This window comes from Caenorhabditis remanei, chromosome IV (assembly GCF_010183535.1).
Source record: "Caenorhabditis remanei strain PX506 chromosome IV, whole genome shotgun sequence".
NCBI lineage: Eukaryota > Metazoa > Nematoda > Chromadorea > Rhabditida > Rhabditidae > Caenorhabditis > Caenorhabditis remanei.
The window spans coordinates 13,815,907-13,835,231 of NC_071331.1; the positions used below are offsets into that span (position 1 = coordinate 13,815,907).

At 36.1% G+C, this 19,325-nt stretch overlaps 7 protein-coding genes across 7 annotated transcripts; 2 read left to right on the forward strand and 5 right to left on the reverse strand.

The window, feature by feature from the left end:
• Positions 1-165: 165 nt before the first annotated feature.
• Positions 166-598, reverse strand: GCK72_013880 (uncharacterized protein; the record flags this gene model as incomplete). Its single annotated transcript, XM_053730042.1, has 2 exons — positions 166-486; positions 530-598. The coding sequence occupies 2 exons, from the start codon at positions 596-598 to the stop codon at positions 166-168; spliced, it is 390 nt and encodes a 129-aa protein (XP_053584814.1).
• Positions 599-1,895: 1,297 nt separating this feature from the next.
• GCK72_013881 (uncharacterized protein) lies at positions 1,896-4,401 on the reverse strand (the record flags this gene model as incomplete). Its single annotated transcript, XM_053730043.1, has 8 exons — positions 1,896-1,965; positions 2,023-2,299; positions 2,343-2,513; positions 2,565-2,706; positions 3,493-3,876; positions 3,923-4,064; positions 4,140-4,274; positions 4,325-4,401. 8 exons carry the CDS (start codon positions 4,399-4,401, stop codon positions 1,896-1,898), a joined length of 1,398 nt encoding a protein of 465 aa, XP_053584815.1.
• A 1,172-nt stretch (positions 4,402-5,573) lies between these two features.
• On the reverse strand, positions 5,574-6,216 carry GCK72_013882 (uncharacterized protein; the record flags this gene model as incomplete). Its single annotated transcript, XM_003088429.2, has 3 exons — positions 5,574-5,663; positions 5,713-5,799; positions 5,845-6,216. 3 exons carry the CDS (start codon positions 6,214-6,216, stop codon positions 5,574-5,576), a joined length of 549 nt encoding a protein of 182 aa, XP_003088477.2.
• A 1,138-nt stretch (positions 6,217-7,354) lies between these two features.
• Positions 7,355-8,153, forward strand: GCK72_013883 (uncharacterized protein; the record flags this gene model as incomplete). The annotated part of the gene is made up of 2 exons (XM_003107802.2): positions 7,355-7,459; positions 7,512-8,153. 2 exons carry the CDS (start codon positions 7,355-7,357, stop codon positions 8,151-8,153), a joined length of 747 nt encoding a protein of 248 aa, XP_003107850.2.
• Positions 8,154-8,557: 404 nt separating this feature from the next.
• On the reverse strand, positions 8,558-9,134 carry GCK72_013884 (uncharacterized protein; the record flags this gene model as incomplete). Its single annotated transcript, XM_003108000.2, has 3 exons — positions 8,558-8,632; positions 8,698-8,868; positions 8,919-9,134. The coding sequence occupies 3 exons, from the start codon at positions 9,132-9,134 to the stop codon at positions 8,558-8,560; spliced, it is 462 nt and encodes a 153-aa protein (XP_003108048.2).
• A 1,687-nt stretch (positions 9,135-10,821) lies between these two features.
• On the reverse strand, positions 10,822-12,798 carry GCK72_013885 (uncharacterized protein; the record flags this gene model as incomplete). Its single annotated transcript, XM_003107710.2, has 13 exons — positions 10,822-10,928; positions 10,974-11,056; positions 11,119-11,250; positions 11,299-11,444; positions 11,489-11,632; positions 11,679-11,762; positions 11,812-11,889; positions 11,934-11,978; positions 12,024-12,133; positions 12,181-12,253; positions 12,301-12,394; positions 12,441-12,575; positions 12,620-12,798. 13 exons carry the CDS (start codon positions 12,796-12,798, stop codon positions 10,822-10,824), a joined length of 1,410 nt encoding a protein of 469 aa, XP_003107758.2.
• A 1,306-nt stretch (positions 12,799-14,104) lies between these two features.
• GCK72_013886 (uncharacterized protein) lies at positions 14,105-19,125 on the forward strand (the record flags this gene model as incomplete). The annotated part of the gene is made up of 19 exons (XM_003107904.2): positions 14,105-14,155; positions 14,219-14,266; positions 15,788-15,901; positions 15,946-16,094; positions 16,141-16,283; positions 16,330-16,504; positions 16,552-16,690; positions 16,737-16,823; positions 16,867-17,004; positions 17,052-17,153; positions 17,200-17,357; positions 17,404-17,504; positions 17,553-17,713; positions 17,759-17,851; positions 17,899-18,016; positions 18,063-18,206; positions 18,256-18,395; positions 18,535-18,630; positions 18,928-19,125. 19 exons carry the CDS (start codon positions 14,105-14,107, stop codon positions 19,123-19,125), a joined length of 2,355 nt encoding a protein of 784 aa, XP_003107952.2.
• Positions 19,126-19,325: the final 200 nt, after the last annotated feature.

The following is a 19,325-nucleotide window of genomic DNA, read 5'->3' on the forward strand; positions in this document are numbered from 1 at the left end:
AAATATCTATAAAAATATAAATATCGATTCACAAGTGCATTGTCGCTTCAGTTCGAGGAATAAATATAGTCGGCTGTATTGTTGTTGTTACTAGAAGTGGTTTTTTTTGAAACATCCAAAAAATTCTGAAAGCCAAAGTGAGATTTTGCAGTCTTTAGAGAAAACTCATTTACTCAGTATAGTTTTTCTGTAATTTTCTACAATAACCAATGTCGGAATGGGATCAACAGCCGGATAAATAGCAATTGTCATTGAAACAACTGCACTATAAACACCCAAATCGATATCCAAGAACACGAATAAAAACATGATTGCAGCAGGAATATGCATCAAAATGAAAGGAACAAGAGTTTGAATGACGAGAGCATAGAACAATTGTCTCTGAAGATATCTCATTTTGGCTGAATTCACTGTCGTCACAACGATATTGTTGATTCGAACATAGCAGAGGCATCCAAACAAAAGAACAATAATTATTGATGAGATCTGGAATGATTGGAAAAATTCTGACAACTCGTTGTCAACTTACAATTGTAGCTGAAATTATCCCCAAACCAATGAACGGAACAATATGTAAAATCACTGTTCCATTTTCCATCCGCTCATACAAAAACGGACCCAGATAAATATATTCATCGAATTCAAGTTCAAAGATCTCTTTCACATTTTCCCTAGAAAACCAATATGATAAATACACGGTCTGTTGACGGAAGGTGTTAAAGGCGCATCTAGTTTGTTCGAAATGATCTCGAAGCGGAAGACAGGATTTTCAGTTCTTTTCAGACCTGCAAAGCTCGAAAATTCGGCATTTGATCATTTGAGTTAGATGCCCTTTTTAAAACACCCTCCGGCAGCAGATCGTGAATTTATGTTGAGTGTCAAATGTTTGTAATGAGAAATGTTACCTAATAAACTTGGAAGTTGAGTCATTTGGTGCCGAAAGAAAATATCCAGTACAAACCCAAGTGAGTCCGTACCAGAGAGGAATTGAAAACCAAATCCAAATTTTCCAACCATTGAATGTCCCCAGGAGAGGATTTCTAGAAATTTTAAGTAAGAGATGAAAAACTGACAAAGCAAAGAATATGTATAGTCACTCTGAAACTACCAGCCATCTATAAACAAAATGAACTGCAAAAACCGCCATCGAAGCTCCAAAACATCCCCAATAGAATGAGTTGAGTACAGTGAGATCTGCTGGACCAAACAGTTTATCTTTAGTTCCAACTATCACTAAAAACGTTGGTCCATGAGAATAATGTTGCTGGAAAAGAATACTATTCGTATGAATTAATTTTGACAACTACCGGTACTAAAACAACATCCAAAATGGAATAAAATATTTCAAAAACTGAAATATATATCATTAACCATTTGTAGGCTCCCAATTGTTTCGGAGATTTTGTCAGAATCATAAACATTAGAAAACTGTTTATAACCAGAGAGAAGCCAGCAGAGATGTCTTGAATTAACTTCAAAAGGTAACGCCATTGCTTTCCGAGCATTCTGAAAAATTCAAGAAAACGAAAAAAGGAAAGAAGTCAGACTGTTTAAATGGAGGTAGTCATGTTCAGTATTTATTAAGAAACAGGAAAACGGAGGAAATTAGAAAAATACATATAGAACCGAGTTTTCTTCTATCTTGGCAGACTCAAGAGAAATGAATATACTATTACGAAAGCGATCAGTTCTATTCTGAAAACAAAAATAAGAAACTTTTCAATTACTACAGTTCCAAAGTTAATAATACAATTTTTGTGTTTCCATTGTTTCTGGTTTCCTAGTTTAAAAACGGATACACAAGTTTGTGTTTTTTTTCATAATTATAGAAAAGTAAACTGAGAATCAACAAAATTTTTGTTATAATTTAATTATAAGAAGAGCCAAAACATGAATTATCCGGCTTCTTTTCCGCATGCGTAGCCACGTATCTCGTTTCCATTGGGATCCAAATATGAATTGCATCTAGAATTTGATGTTTTCTTTTTTTTTTAAGAGATTAATCATTTGTAAATAACTCACAAAACGTCATCAATTAATTTCTGATTCGGTCTGATCCACATGACAAGACAATCCTGATAGATATCCGATAACTCATATCGTAAACCATCTGGATTGTGCTCCGTCCAACTGAGTCCTTCTTTCTTTGAGAGTTGTTTATCAGTGAAATTGAATCCTGCCAGTCCACCACATCCTGCCGGAAACTGCTTCACTCCGATCAGTTGACATCCCTTTCTTCGAACTCCGTTTATCCAAACTTTCGTCAATCCATCCACATTAAAAGTTGTACTTGCAATATCTAAATCAATTGTTGAACCTTTTTACAATCTTTGTGAACTAACTCCATAGATAATCTCGTTCTGCTGTACTCTCTAATCCTGTTAAAACTGCTCCTTGCTTCTCACATTTTTTAGTTGCTTCCGTTTGATTCAAATATTCCGAATACAGTCTAACACACCATTCTCCAAGACTTCTCTTGAAGTAAACCCATTTAGACGGACAAACTTTTGATACTGGAAGCAAATAGGAAACAATCGAAGCTGCTAATGAATGATTTGACTTACTTTTATAAGTATACGACCATGATCCATTTTTCAAAAGTTGAGTTGAATAACTGTACCGGGTCAGATTGGAAGTGTTATTGAAGTTCGTCGTGTAAGTTCCTCTTTCAAATGTTTCGCATCCAGCTGATGGATTCGATGTTGTCTAGAAACTGAAAGTTAAGCAACAACCTGGTTTCAACACCAAACTTTTAATGCAATCACGTCTCGTTCCTCGTCACTTTTCAGAATGCTTTTCAATTTTGTTATTTCACAAACTTGGCAGAATGAAGACAATTGTAAGGACATTCGAGCAATCTGAATCATTGTTAATTTCTCATCAGTGTAACTTTTAGCAGAATACCACACAAGTCTCATTTTTAGCACAAAAAACCAGGCAGTCATTCCATTTCAAAGTGAGAGTATGCCAATTACTGCAGCTAGCAGTTAAATCTTGACGAATCATCATTCCATTTGTCGCCTCCTGAATTGATTCTCATGGAAATGAAAACAAATTTGAATCAAATACTTACTGAGTATCGAATATTAAAAAATAGCAAGATCAGCCACATTTCAAAGTTACCGAAAGTGACAGGAAAGGAAGACTAGACATGGCTCCGATGTTTCCTAGACAAGAAGTTATAAAACTTTTCTCTATAAAAATAAAAAAGTTTTATTGTGACATCTTGTCTGGCAGTTTCTATATCCGTAGTCTCAGTATTTTACATTCTATGAAAGAAATTTAAACACTGAAAAAGATAAACCGGGAATAGCTTTGACGTTGAGAAAAAGTAACGTTGATTTAAAAATTCCCGAGTTTCACATTTTCTGAACAATGAAAATAATGTCACAAAACAATCATACTAGACTGGTTATTATATCTCGATAAATCTGCATTCCGTTCGTTCTTGTAATCCTCGATTCCTTTTTTTGATCCGGGAATTCTGAATACCAGTGAAATAACCGATTTCACATAATCTGAAATATGATTGAAATTTGCCAGCAACTCTGCACACAGCTCACAAATAGTTGCATCTCTATAATTACGAATTATGAAAATATTTGGTAGAGGATCGAGAGATGGATACAAAACAATTGTAATCGAAGGTATTTGTCCGAGTAGTTCACAAGATCTGTCCATGAACGTGGCAATGAAAATAAAAAATGCAGGAGTGTGCATCAAGATGATTGGAATGAGTGTTTGGAAGAATAGAGCATAAAATAATTGAGTCTGAAGGTTTTTGAACTGAGAAGACTGAGAAGTAGTGGGAAGGACTGTCTTCATATGAATATAGCATTTGTATCCGTAGGATAGAATGACCATAATTGATACAAACTGGAATTATTGTTCTTTCTTTCTATAGAATTTCGACAAATCTCACATTTGCAGCCAGCATACATCCAATCCCAATGAATGGTCTCACACTGAAATAGTTTGTTCCATTCACTGTTCTGGGAAAAAAGTACGTTCCAATGTAGGAAACTTGATTTATTGAGTGATTGGTTTTTGACAGATATTCTTGTCTGAAAATCAGAAAGTTCTGCAAGAGTTCCAAGAACCAATTAAAAGCTTTCTGCTATTATTAGTCCAAAACTCACTCTAAAAGCAAATCCCCGGCTGGATTCGCGGTAAGTGTCAAATTGATAACCACACTCCATAATAGTCCAAAAACAAAAGGAAAAAACAACCAAATTATGAACTTCCACGAGACGAATGTTGACTGGAGGGAGTGACTGAAACACTACAATATTGCCCGAATAGGGTAACGTGAGATGTGTTGTACCCTGTTACAGTCACGTATCTGTAGACGAAATGGATTGCGAATATGGCAATTGAAGTGCCGTACATAGAGCTGAACATTACTGAAAGCTGGTGATTGAAAGATAAGGAACATTTTTTCCACACGGACCTGTCGCTGAGAATATCAGACTGTCTGGAAGCACAGTTTTATCCGATTTTATCATAACGAAAAATGCTGAATCTTTACTGAATATTTCCTAAAAACACGGAAATTCTGAACATTTTCTAAAATTCATGTACTAACCGGTACTGTCAGCATATCCAAACTTGCATAAATCAACTCGAAAACTGATATATAAATCATCAAATACTTATATGTACCCAGTTTCTTTGGAGACTTGAAAGTTATAAGAAAAATCAAGAAAGCGTTATTAAAAACACCGATTCCTCCAGATATTTGTTGGCTGAGAGCATGATAATCGTACATCGTTTAGGAATTCCACTTTTTTATTGTCTTTCGCTTTGCGAAAAGGTTACTTCGTCGGAAAACACAACGAATGAAATTATAAAAAGTTGTACGATTTATGAAAAAAACAACGAAACGAGAAATGGCGACAAGCGTTGGTATAAAAGAGTTCATCTTCATCAATTGTCTAGGTGTGGTCCCCTTGAGATTCCAGATAATTTTCAGAAGATATCGTCGGAATTTTGTGTTATGTCCTCTCTTGTTTATGGTCGTTAGGCTATTAGTTTTCAGACACCGGTATGTGCAACCATTTTCATTTAGTTATTTAAAGAATGACGTAAAGTTTGTTATGAAGGAAGTGACGTCAACTGTAAAATGAACGAATACGAGGTGATGTTGTTTTGAAACTTCAAGATTTTAAGATTTCATGAACTCAAAGCATTTGGTTCAAAAAAAATTAGGTTCTCTGAATTCCCAGCTTTCTCTTTTTCAAGTTTTGTATGTCAAGAATATTCGCAAGATACCAATTTCATAAAAATCTGCACTCCCAGCAACCTCATTGATCTTACACAAACTATCTCTTCCTAGGGTATCTATTTGTTGTTCCCTTCATAAAAATGGTGAAGTGTCTCTCCTCGCTTTTTACCACACCAGTGCTCAAAACATCACTTTCAAAAGTTTTACTCGTTTTTGATTTATTTACACTTATTCAAAAATAAATTATTCAGGTTAATGATAAAAATTGATAAAATGATAAAACATCGCTTTCAATACCAAATTAATGGTGATGAACTTTTGTCTAGAATGCAGAGTTCAAAGTTGTTTCTCAATGTTGAATGATGAGACAGTTGACAGGTCCACGTGATACGTGACAGTACTTTGTGGAGTCTGTGGAGAATTGAAGATTTTTGAATTTCTGAAAATTAACATATGAGAATCTGATTCATTGAAATACTCTTTCATACCTCAGCTTGACAGAAAAGAACATAATTTTGAAGAGTGTTCACTCCAAGATCAAACTGTATTCCTGCTTGATCTGCATTCGAAATCGCCTGAAATCATATCTTTTTCATTCCAATTATCATGTTTATCCTCACCAATTCCACAACTCTTCTCAACTTCCCAGAAGTACATCTGATCTCAGATTCAGGTTCTTCTGTATTTTTCCAGAATTCGACAGCTTCTCTCTTCTTTCTTCCACCACTTCTTCCACAAAGACATCCACATTCTGGTGGCATTGGACAGTCCGTCCCATCTGCTTGTTTTGGAATTGCTCTTCTTGGTTCAGTTGTTGCTCCGTAAAGATTCATTGCTTGGAACTGAGGGAGCAGATTGGGAACAGGGGGATAACCAAGGTTGGATCCATGAAATTCTCCATAATAACTGGGAGATTGTGACAGTGGAAGTGGTTGTTGGCAGATGATATGTGGAATAGAAACTAGAAGAAATAAAATGGAGAAAGATTTCATGGTGGGGAAAAGACAATTCGAGGGAAAACAAAACAAAAAGTGGCCGCTTTTGTATTATCCGATCCGCTTTATAGGCCTTGTTTCTTCTGGATGAAAGACTTGAAACGCACGTCATTGATTATAAATATATCATTGAGATCTCAGTTGTTCCGATCAAACATTTAGGAGAAAAGGACACATGAACCCAAAAATTGAAAGTTGGTGAAAATACAAAAAGAAAAAATCGATGTCTCTTCAAGAAACTAAACGCATCAGTATTGTTTTGCTACTGGGATGTTCCGTAACTGAAAACTTTCCATCCGAGATAATGTTTCCGTACGTAATAATCTCAAAATTCATACCTTCTCAAGCATACTAATCTCTCGAACTCTTCTCTGAAACCTACGAATTCGTTGTCATTCACGCCTACTGAATGTTCAATATTTTTTCTCAAATTGAATCAAAACTCTTGAATACGCGAAGGACTTCTTGTTGGTTCAAGTACAATAGAGCGTAAATTCAGAAACTAAATTGGATATTCTGAAAGCACTCGTGTTGAATCTCTTTTTTCTTTTTTGGAACACAATTTCCAGTTTGTTTTCTGTTACTTTTTGGTCAACTTACTAGGAATCTGACCACCACCAGTTCTATTTATATTTGCTATCTTTTTGTATCCAGGATCCTCCAACCACCAAGTATTTTATGTTTGCTTGTCACTTTCCAACAGAAATAACCAAGTTACCGAACATCTCTATCAATAGCATTTCGGTTTTCTTCGCCTTCCGGTGCGTCACCTTTTATCTCTAAATCTCTAATTTCTTTACCATCATAACTGTATCTCTCCTACTGTCTATCACCTAATGAAGTCGATGTTTGTGTTTTAAAAGAGAAATAGAGAAAGAGAAAGATAATGAAAAGTTGATGATAAAAAATGGAGAGAGGCTCGTGATTACTCGTCAAATATATAAAAGGGAGTATCAATGTTGGACAAGATACACACTTCTTCTTTTTCCACTTGGCTTTTAAAATCTTTTCTAATCTTTCATCGAGATGTTGACGTTTTTATTGTTCTGATAGGAATCATAACTATCTATTTTAAACTTTTCCAAAATTGAATCCCTTTTTATAATTTTAAATTCAATTTGTATAACTTTTCAGGATGAAAACCTTCTTCCTCGTATTCTCATTGCTCGCCGTCGGCCTTGTTCTTGTTCACGGAGCAGATCAAGACAGTGAGAGAGACAGTTCCGAAGATGTCGCTATTGTAAGTTGCTCGTTGCTGATTTCATCCAAACGAATCATTTTCTAATTTTCAGAGTGACAAGAAAGACGTGAAGCCATGGAAGAAACATGACTTCAAGAAACGCGAGCCAGAATTCTTGAAAGACATGACTCAAGACGCCAAGACTGCTTTCTTCGGAATCAAATTCAATCCAGAATTGACCAAGGCTGAGAAGAATCAGAAGTTGAAGGAGTGGGCTGATCAATATGATGTTGAGGATGAGATGCAAAAATTCTTGGACGCGAAGAAATTAGATTGTGACAAGAAGAAGCAGGAGCGTAAGGAGAACTACGAACGTCTCGGTGAGCTCATCGACAAGGCTGATGACATTCTTGATGACCAGTCTAACACATGGACTGGAGCCAATGACAAACTCGACGCTTTGATCAAGGAAGAGAACCGTGAAGTTCAGAAAGCATTCCAAACCTTCTATCCATTTGTTGGAAGAGATAATGAAGGACCAAGACATGGACACGGACATGGACACAGATTCCACCATGGAAAACGATTTGGAAGAAATATTGGACATGGAGCTGCGCCAAAACATGGAGGAATCGGAAGTGGAATCTCATACAACGATCCACCAAGAATCAATGAGAACTACAATGCCTACGGACAGAGAAATGAACCATACGGAAACGAGAGACACCACAAGAAGCATCACCATAATAACTAATTAATTCTTTGATATCAAAAGACCCTCTTTTCTTAAAAAAAAGAACTAATTGTATGTTTTATAGAGACATGACACGTCGATTAATAAATTGTATTTATTTTGATTCTCTCTTTCCAATGGCTCTCTCAATATATTTGCTGGTTTCAAAGAAAAAAAGTAAGCACTCTCGGTGCTTCTTTCCATTTTTGTTATCTCTGATTGACAGAAACTGATAAGATGGAAGGGAAACCATGTAATCAAATAAACAAGTCTCATGACGTGATTTCCAATCATTCTGACTTCGGAGGCGTTGAACTCAAATGATTACTTGAAAATCTTTCCGATTCGACTCTCTGATCTAATTCAATGCACATGAAATAACAGGATACAGATTCATTTCTGATTCAAAATTATCGGTTTCAAATTCAAAATCTATTGTAACGATCGGAGGAGTTGATTTTGTGAAGTTTTCCGATCAAGTTGAGAACTGCTGGCACAATCTGAAAGTCACGTAGATAAGAAAAGTGGAATTGAATGAATTAGAATCATCTGGGAAAGAGATTACCTTTGGATGTTTCTCGGTCAGCAGTTGGATTTGGTTGTTTCTTTCCTCGTTGCTCAGTTTCTGATTATTGTAAATGGCAGAGATTTTTCTAGAGACCAATCCGACTTCATCACTAATCTTTTGGATATCCATTTGAACTGTTTGCCGGATTTGGGCAAGTACTGGATCTTTCTGGAAACGGTTTCAAATAGAAATCAACTGACACAAAAAACTACTCCCACATCTTTCGGTTCGGCAAGATTTTCGAGTCCTCCGTAAACTCTTGGATAGGTCTTGACTCTCAATCCACGACTGTAGAATCTTCCATTTCCTTGGTCTTCCGATGAAACATCAGCACCAAAGGCTGTCAAATATCCCGGAAGACTTGGCAATCCACGGAAGGCGTCGACTGAGAACGATCCGAGCAAAAGAGCCAATGGGAGCACATAGAACATCATTTTCAGTTGGACCAACTTTGAATAAAAACTGAAAAAAAACAGACAATGATCTGGTTGATATTTCAGAAAAGAATGACGAAGACGTTACTAAGAAAGAAAAAGAAAACTCATCGAAACCAAGGGGCGGAGTTAAAATAATATAGCAAGAAAGTTGGTGAAGCGTGTAATTTCGAAACGTCTCATTGTTTTAAATTCTGAGTGATTGATGTCATTCAAGTTAAAAATGAATTATCTAAATGTTGAATATATAGCCTATATAATACAGGAAATGCCAACGACTAAACTGGAAAGTTTTTTCAATTAAAACTTTAGAATTCAGCATGCTAAAAAAGCTGACTAACACTGCTTTTCCATCAGGGTCTTCTAAGATTTTACGTTTTTAAAGGCGTTCATTTTTTGGTTGGTGCGTGTTTAGTGACGAACAAAAATTCAAAAATCCGCATTAATCATTCTGCACGATAGTTTAAATATGAGCTATAACAAGTCGATCTTTGTTTCTTAAAATACATCATTTTTATCCAGCTCACCTACATCAAGGCTTATGAATTATTCAGAAAAACTCTTATCCTTATTATTTCCTTCCTGAAAAAGAAGAAGGATTTGACGTAGAAAAAAGTATTATAATCTGGATAACAATACACGTATTGTGGGCGGAGAATACGTGTGAATTCTAAAACTTTATTTCAGTAATTCTCAGAGAACGTCATGCTGGAAAATTAGATATTCAAAAAACATGGACTTAGATACTACTTTTATTGTTCAAAAAATTTGAGTTTTTTTTTGTTCCGAAAAACAAAAAGAGGAAACCTACAAAAGAATTTGACATTTTAAATAATGGAAACAATGGAAAACGGAAATGCCAGAAATGAAAAGAGGGACTGACGTGCTCAAAGAGGCGGACTATTTCATTCGAATCGGAAAGAATTTTGGAGTGCATTGGCGTGGTAACGAACGGAAAAATTGGTAGTTTGCAGATGTGAAATTTACCGAGAAAACACTTATTTCTTTGAATTCATAGGGAAATTATAGGGTTTTGTGTCTATATGACGCAAATGAAAATATGATTGATGAGTGGAATTTATGAAAAAGAAAAGAAGGAAATGAATTCAGAAGAGATGAAGTATTTTGGAACTGGGAAATATTTATTTGAATTTCGGTGGGTTTGGTCTGAAAGCGATCTTCAGTTTTATGGAGAACGGAAACACTGGAGTTTGTTTTAGGGAATTCCAATAAAAGTATTTTAATATAAATTTCTATTTTTGTTCTAAATCTGAGCGGATACGGTAGTGAAATATCCTTTATTGTTCTATTTACTAGAGAAAGTGATTCCCAATACACATTTCCAAAGTGTAACAACAGATTTTCTCAAGGAAAAACTGAATGTTAACGATATAAGATTTATATAATCCACGAAGAAAATTATATTATCTCACCTCCGTCAGAAGGCCAAATTCCAATTTGCTGGGGAGGAAACTCATTTATCTGTATTAGTCAATATTCACCTGAACTTGGATTACGAAAGTCGCCGAAACAAGGATAAAAAGAAGCAAAATCAAAAATCAAAAATTCAGAAAAATGCTATTTCTGAGATCATGCTGATTTAGTTGATCCCACAATTCGTATTTTAAAAAAAATTCGAAAAAGTGGAAAAATATTCATTGAGTCAAAAAAATACAAGCTTGGCAATTTATGGCAGTTTATTATCTTTTTTATCTTTTTTATCACTATTCTCGTCCATGTCAATTCTCAATTCGAATCTTGGATCCTCGTTTTCTTCAGTTACGAATTGTAAATCTGAAATGGGCTGATAGAAAAATAGATATTAAAATAATGACTCACTACTAAAAGCACTATGAGTACTCTCGGCACCAGGCGATTTTATAGTCTGACCTTTTGAGTGTGGTGGCTGAGATTCACTTCTTCTGAAACATATTGAAAATTAAGAATTGGAAAAAAATTGGAAACAATAACATCAAAATCTGACCTAAGGTTCAATCGACTACTCAATCTTCGGAATCTTCTTCGAATCGACGATTGTCTCTCTTTCGATTCTCCAGATGCGACACTCGTCTTGCTATCCACGTGAACCATTTTTGACTTTTCTGATTCCGGAATACTGGAAAAAAGATTGAAGTTTTCAGATCAAAACTATCAAAATTCTTACACAACATCGGCTGCTGATCCTTGATAAACATGAGGATGTTCTACGAGAATACTAGGGTACATCGGACCAAATTTAGGATCAGAAAACTGATCGATGTTGAGAATTGGACATTCTCCGTGACTATCGTCGACTATTTGCATCCCTGTCTAAAGAAATAATGAATTTTAATGAAAACTTCCACAGTACTCACCTTAATATTCTTATCAATAACCCAATTCCCCTCAAAATCATCGTCATCCTCTCCGAATGGATTCAAAAGTGCTTCTGCCACTTTCATCCATCCCAAATAAAGAAAGAACGACGTCGCAGGAATCAATGGAATACATCTGTACCACTAAAAATAAAAATTTCATTTCCATTCAAAAGTATTTTGGTCAAACCAGGAATTCGTCAGTTTCCAATGGAATATATTGTCTCGTGAACAATGTGAAAAAGAAGTGAATTCGAACGGCGAGGAATACAATCTGGATAGTTTCAGAGAATCTATTTATAGAATACATTGTTTTTGGTTACCTGTGGATAGGCTATGGGGATTGGCACCCAATCAAATTTACACAAGTTTTCGAGTTGAGTTCGGAAATCTCGAATGTTCTGAAACAATTTTGGGTGTCAAAAAGAAATGGGCAACTACTCACATTCAAAACATTATTAGTTGACACTGGAGCCTCAATATACTTTTGCTGAAAAAGACAGATTCATTTATTTCTACCGAAAAACTAAAAAACCTCCTGCATTCTCCATACAATCGAGTTGCACCAGTTGACTGGAACCCAATATTTGTTGTATCCTGTTTCAGTCTGTTCCAATTCATGAAGCTCGTTTTCAAATATAAATCCTGAACTTTTCATTTGGCCTTCATGTGAGATATTGTCGAATGCTTACCTGCCTCCATTAAACTTTTCATTGTGGGAAAACGTCGACGGACTCTCATTGAAATGTCTCGATACACCATTGCCTGAAAGTTTATTTCAATACCAATCACGTTTTCTTGTACAGTTAAACCTGCGATAAGACCAAATACCGAATAATCGATCTTCTGGCTAAACGAGAATTGTCATCTGTTCCTCTAATAATTGTGCTCACTGACAGAGCAACTCTGAATTTGAAAATTATAATATAAAAAATATTGGAGATAGTTTTACGTTTCAATAAAACTAATGTTCTGTAAAATAGTTTTCCATCGATCGACAACTATTGTTACAAAGAAACCGAGCATGAACTTGATGTCCAGTATTCCAAGTAAATTGTCCAAGCGAGCAGCCTCTTTGTTCAGAGCCCTAGAAAATACAGTCAACCGAATTCAACAATATTTGAAACAAACGTTCTATATTGCGTGGGAATGATCCAGAAAATAATAATAGAAATCGTAGCATATAAACAGATCCAAACAAGAAGCTCCGCCCAAACAGCCTTCACAACTGATCCTTTCCATTTTCGAAGTAATCTCAAAAAGGCTGAATAACGAGCAGAAGATACAGATAAAGCGTAGGAAACTGTCATTTTGAAATATATTCAGAATCGATTTGATTGAATCACATTGAATAACATTTATAGCAAGTAAGAATAGGAGAAAACAGTCTTTATTTCGTCTCTGGGGGGTTGAACAATTGAAAAATAAAAGAATGATTTTTTCGCTCGATCGAGTTGAATGTGTCATTTGCATACCTATTTGCGCCCGGAGTTTTCCATAGGTTTTGACATCAGAATATCATTATTTTCATGATGAATTGTAGGGAACTTTCACTCAAAGATCACTGAAAAGTCACAGTAGAAAACAGTTGTGAATGACTCAAGCTGAATGATTTCTAATTAAATCTGTAAGAAAGCACGGATCGACCTTTTTGAAATAAGGATTTGTAAAAAAGTCAATCGAATTCTGTGTTATATATTTCCAGATTACTTCCAAATGTTTTCATCAAAAACCTTTATCCGATGTGTTCTGAAACGTAAAGCAGGTAATTCTCACTTTCTCGAGTGACCTTTTTTCTCTTTATGCCACCCAACTTTTTTTAGTCATTTCAATTGCTTTCCGGCATTTAGCTCTCGTCTCTCTTACTCTTTCTCTTCGGAAAGACAAAATCCGGCCTGGAAATGGTCGTAGTGTCCACCCGCATCATGATCTATTCACGAGAGAATGGAATAGCCTGAACGAGAAAACGGCTGGTTGTGTGAAGAAATAGAGAATAAGAGAGAAGGATTAAATTGCTCTTTTTTTGGAAGGGTCGTTGCGAAGTCATTGAAGTGAAGGTCCGTGCCAAAATTGTCACCTTCCAAAAGTTCCGAGCACTTTACATTCGTTCCTTTTTATTTTTTTTGTCTGGTCAAGAACTTCGAATTGTTTTGAGTTGTTGTTTTGAAGATTCGGGTTTTCTTGGATTTGGGGTCTTTGGGAGTAGCCTGCGTGAAATCAAAACATTGTTAATGTAGCATTTTCTGAGATTACCCGAGGCCCTGAAAGTGAATGAAGAGGGTTGAGTAGAAGCTCCCACACGGAACCTATATCTGTAAAATTGAAGCACGATGATTTTCAATTTTTCCCGATGAAACGTCAGCTTTTTAACAAGAGATAGATTTTCCGTGTTCACAAACTTCCTTCAGATCATTCAAAAATACCTTCTTCTTCTTCATCCAACCCTTCCTTTCCAAAACTTTCTTCACCTTTACACCGGAAATCACTCTCTCTGCTACCTTCGAAACACAATAGAATGACCACTGACGTTTCGAAAGAATGAATGTTTCTCCCATTTTTCTGCCTACTCCTGCAACTTTTTCTCTCTTCAATAAATAACATTTTCTTACTTCTCAGATGAGTGCGAGGAGTAGTGGAAGTAGAAGTACCAGTGGAGCATCAAAAATGGTGAGTTCTATTTTGAAAGATGTTTTCATAGAGAAAAAAGAAAACAGAAATCATGAATTTCAGACTAAAGAGTCACCAGAACGTTTGGTATCGGCGACAGCAGAGAGCAGGGTGAGTGGAAATGAGTAATTTCCGAAAATAATAAAAATCATCGAGATTTTATTGGATTTTGATGAGTTTAATGGGAATCTGGGCTCCCCGAATCCCTCAAAAGTCAACTTCATTTTCCAGCTTCTAGTATTATGATATCTCCTATACTGAAGCATAGAGCTCATTTTTGTCAGCGTCCGTGCTGTTACAGACTCATTGAAAATGAAGATGAGAACGGGATAGATGAGGTAGGAACTTTCAAGTTTTTAAATTTAGCTGTTCACTTAGAACACCAAAAAAAACACGGAAAAACGAACTAAAATACTTTACGAACGTTTCCTGTTCTCCGGACGCAACAGAAACTTGCTCTTTTTGATCCGACTGCAATATTTCTGTTGAATCCGTAGTCAGAAGACGTCCAGAAGGCGTCAACAATATACATCTAATTGCGGATGGGCTCAACAGAGCAGGCAGAAAAGATAGATGACTCCTCTCTTCCACCCACTATATCTCTTTCTCTTTTTCCAAAATTTTTGGATCCGTTAGTCTGTGCACTTTATGATTCCAAAGTATACATTGCCACGACGAAAAGATGCTATTCGGCTGAAAATTCGGAAAAGTGTCACGTTTGCTGACGTGGAAAATGACTTGTGTCAGGTAACTATTTTTATGAATATTGTGAATTCTATTGAAAAACTATGAAATGGGTTCAAGCTAAAATGATTCACAATTTTAGATTTTGTGAACTTGATGTCGTATTAGGAATATATCTGAAATCATGCACAAAATAGTTTGACCCCTCAAACACCTAACCTAAAAATAAAACAATTCGAAAACAGATGACCCAACAGGGAAATCGTCAAAAATCCTAATCGAGGATTCGTGTAAGCCCCCCGTTTTCTTTGCTAAAAACCAAAGAAGAAATCGCGGCAAGACCAAAAAAGAATGAAGAGTAATGCGACATGCAATGATCCCAAGAGAGACAATTGTCCTCCGGTTGCTCCCTCCGGAAAAGTATTCTCCGTTTTCTTTTCAGAAGACATCGACACATTTTGTTTCTTATTTCGCATTGAGTTGACACTTTTCGGGATTCTTACAAGTAGATCGTCCTTTATCTTCCTTCGGTTTCAGAGGTCCGTAACTTCGGAGAATTCTCATGATAACTTTAGAATCAGTAGCTTCAAAACTTAACTCCCACAAAAGTCAAACAGTCTGAAAATGAAATATCTCTTGTTAAAATCATGACTTTGATGAGATCTGATCTTCAGATGTAACTCATGTCAATATGTTTCCTCTCTCTTATTTTCCCCTTAATGAACCATGTTCCCTCCCTCTTCAAAAGAATGTCAAACTACTAAATAAGAGGAATAAAAGATAAAAGAGAGTCGATTTGAACAAAAGATTCACATTTAGATAAGCTATGGAGAAGCGACCCCATCGAGGTCCAAGTGGTAGACAACACCAATATTCCCTCTTAGAGAATTTTGGAGCCTATCTCTTTTTTGCAGCAATTTCTTGCAAAATCCATATTTATATTTTCAGAGGCTCGTCCATGAACCAGAATCAATGGAGAGCAGGTCGAGCCCATACATAAGACCTGCTCCGTATAGTGGGGGTGTTCATCCACATTTCGAGGAAGAAGATGATAGATCAAAAGTTAGTTTTATATCGGATCAGTTTCTCAAATCAAACATTTACAGCTGCATGCATCTACACTATATTCTGAAAGACGGACATCATCAAGGAAGTCGTTAAGATCTCAAAAGATAGATTACCATGCAACAACTATCAAATCTCTTTGGTTTGATTTCTGTGCAAGAACATCTTCTCATGGAATTCCATATGTTGCGTAAGTGAAATTCTCAAATCAATAGTTCGAATCAATTCTATTCAAGAACATCCTCATTCTTCGGACGATATGTATGGGCTGCCCTTTTCATGTGCATGTTAATGGCATTCTTACTACAAACATATTGGACAATGTCAGAATACTTACAGTATCGAACAATTATTGAAATGCAGCTGCAGTTTGAAGCAGGTATTCATTTTTAAACAAAAATGTCAGGTCATTAGAATTATTACAGCCGCATTCCCAGCAGCCACTGTATGCAATCTGAATGCATTCAAATACAGTGAATTGATTCAATATGATGAGATTAAAGAAGGATTCGACTATTGGGAACGAGTGATAAATGCCCGAATGATGAGTGACAGTATGAAGCCTGGAGGGGATATTCTAGAAGCAATTAGTGTCAGAAAGTAAGTTTTTTGAATTTAAACTTTTCAACTTCACACCGAAATTTCAGAAAGCGTGCCCGGTATCGTGAAGAATTAGTTTTCCCGATAGATGATGAAGATCTAGAAGGTGCTGAGTATCAACCAGTTTTCGTGAGATGTACTTGTATGAATATGGAGCAATGTGTTCCAAACAGAAATCCTTTGGAAGTGAGAAATTTACATTAATGCTTAATTTATCTAACTGTTTCTCCAGGTCAACGCGTCTATTTGTATGTGTTTTGAAGATGTGACACGTGGATTGATTTGGCCATGCTATCCGACTTCTGTCTGGACTGTCAAGGTTCGTTCAAATTCCATTTCTTTTCTTGATTCTAAAAGTTTAGAAATGCTCTGACTGCTCTATCTCGAATACTTGCCCGGATCCAGATGGTCCAAACGTTTCCAAACAAGTCGCCAAAAACCAAAATTCTTTGCCTTGTCTGTGTCAATCAATATCTCATCATTGTATGGTTCATCCAAAAGTAAGTTTTTTATTAAATTTCTTGGTAATACGGAAAACTTTGTTCAGGATGAAATTCGATGGTGGAACCCAAATAACTACACTGTTTACTCCGTCACAGATCCCCCAACAACAGAAATAACAGAAACAGAAGAAGCATTCGGATTGAGTGTAAGCATCAAACCACAATTTCTATCAGGAGTCCATATTAATTTAGGATCTGAAAGACGCGGGAGCAATCACAACCCAGACGAAAGAGAACTTGATATTTTTGGTAGCAGCACTTCCGAGAGATACCAGAAGGAATTTATCGTATACACTCAATGAGTTTGTGCTTCGATGTTCATTCAACTCAAAAGATTGTAGCATGGAACGGTGAGACAGTTCAAGACTTTTAAAATTATAAACTTGAAAATTCCAGTGATTTCAAACTACACATAGATCCTGAATACGGTAACTGTTATACCTTCAATTTCAATGATTCAGTTGAACTTAAAAACAGTCGAGCTGGTCCTATGTACGGTAAGTTTTGAGACTCTTCGAATTCAACTCAAAAGTAGCTGTCTTCAGGTCTTCGTCTCCTATTGAATGTTCACCAAAGTGATTACATGCCCACAACAGAAGCAGCTGGTGTCCGATTAGTTGTTCATGAACAAGATCAAGAACCGTTCCCCGACACTTTTGGATACAGTGCTCCCACTGGATTCATCTCTTCTTTTGGATTAAAAACGGTATTTTTGCGGAAGAAAGTGTAGGTGACTTTCAATATTTTTCAGAAAGAACTGCATCGTCTCAGTGCTCCATGGGGTAATTGTAGTGACACTTTCCGACCAGTTCCTTATATTTACAACGAGCATTATTCTCCAGAAGTGAGTCAATTGTTTTCTAGAACACACTTAGAAACAGAAAGTTTCAGGGTTGTCACAGGAATTGTTTCCAATTGAAAGTGTTAGAAATATGTGGGTGTGGAGACCCGAGGTTCCCACTGCCTACCGAAGAACACCGACATTGTAATGCCAAGTCAAGGACGGATCGTGAGTTAAATTCTGCTTTTATGAATTTCATTAATTCATTCTATAGGTCAATGTCTATCGAATCTGACAAGTGATTCTGGAGGATATCATCATCTACACGAACAGTGTGAATGTCGACAACCATGCCATGAGAAGGTGTTCGAAACCGCTTATTCTGCTTCTGCATGGCCTAGTATTAATTTTAAAATCGGTAGGAAACATTTCTCAAATCACCGGGTCACTATGATTCGTTATTTTAGGAACCGATTGTCCAGCCGTGTCTGACATCTTCAATGACACCGAAGCATGCACAGAATACTATCGTCAGAACACTGCGTACATTGAAATTTATTACGAACAATTGAATTTTGAATCACTGAAAGAGACTGCCGGTTACACTGTTAGTTTTATCTTTAAAATTCATGTTTCGTGGAATTTTAAAAGAAAGGATAATCGGATTAGTTGCTACACTTTTGACAGTTTTGATCAAAAGTTCAAACTTCATACGATTGATTTGTCAAAGATCATTTCCTTTTCAGCTCGTCAATCTATTCTCAGACTTCGGAGGTAACATTGGATTGTGGATTGGTTTCTCAGTTATCACATTCGCAGAGTTCTTCGAATTGTTCTGTGAGGTAACGAGAGTGCTTTACAAGTTGAAACAATAACAGAGAACCAATAGACACGAGGGAATGTTCTAGAAAAAGTTCAATGTGCACACTGAAATACATTCATTTTCCCAATTAGGGTTTAGTTGCAAAGTTAATGGCGGTCAGTCAAGAGATTCGAAACGTCTGGTTACCATTAAATTAGGAGAAACCGGTTTTCGAATCAAGTATCACTTTTATTTTCAAATAACATCTAACATCACACACTACACAAAACTACCAAGTCTCAAATTTCGAATCTCTGAAAGCTTGTCTCTTTTTAAGATTGGGAAGCTGATGTATATCAAAGGAGTGATATATGTTCAAAAGAAGATTCAACGGAAGGAATACAAGTCATCCTCTCTGATGCATATTGACTTTCTTCAAAGATCTCCGAGAAAAGGAACACAACCAGAGCCAGGAGAAGATGAAGTTTCAACAAATGAATCCACTAAAGAACTAATGAGTAAATCTTTCAATTAGACTTTTTCCTCTATTCATTTCTCAAATCGGGTATGTTTCTCCATTTATTAGTTCTCATTTTTTCTTGTCTTTCTTATATTTTTACTCTTTTTTAGTATTGTTTTTCAACCAATGTCTTTTCAACGTTTCCCATTTTCTTGTCTGCATTCAAATGTAGGTTTATTGTTTAGGAGGACAAATAAAAAGAAATCAAAACCGAA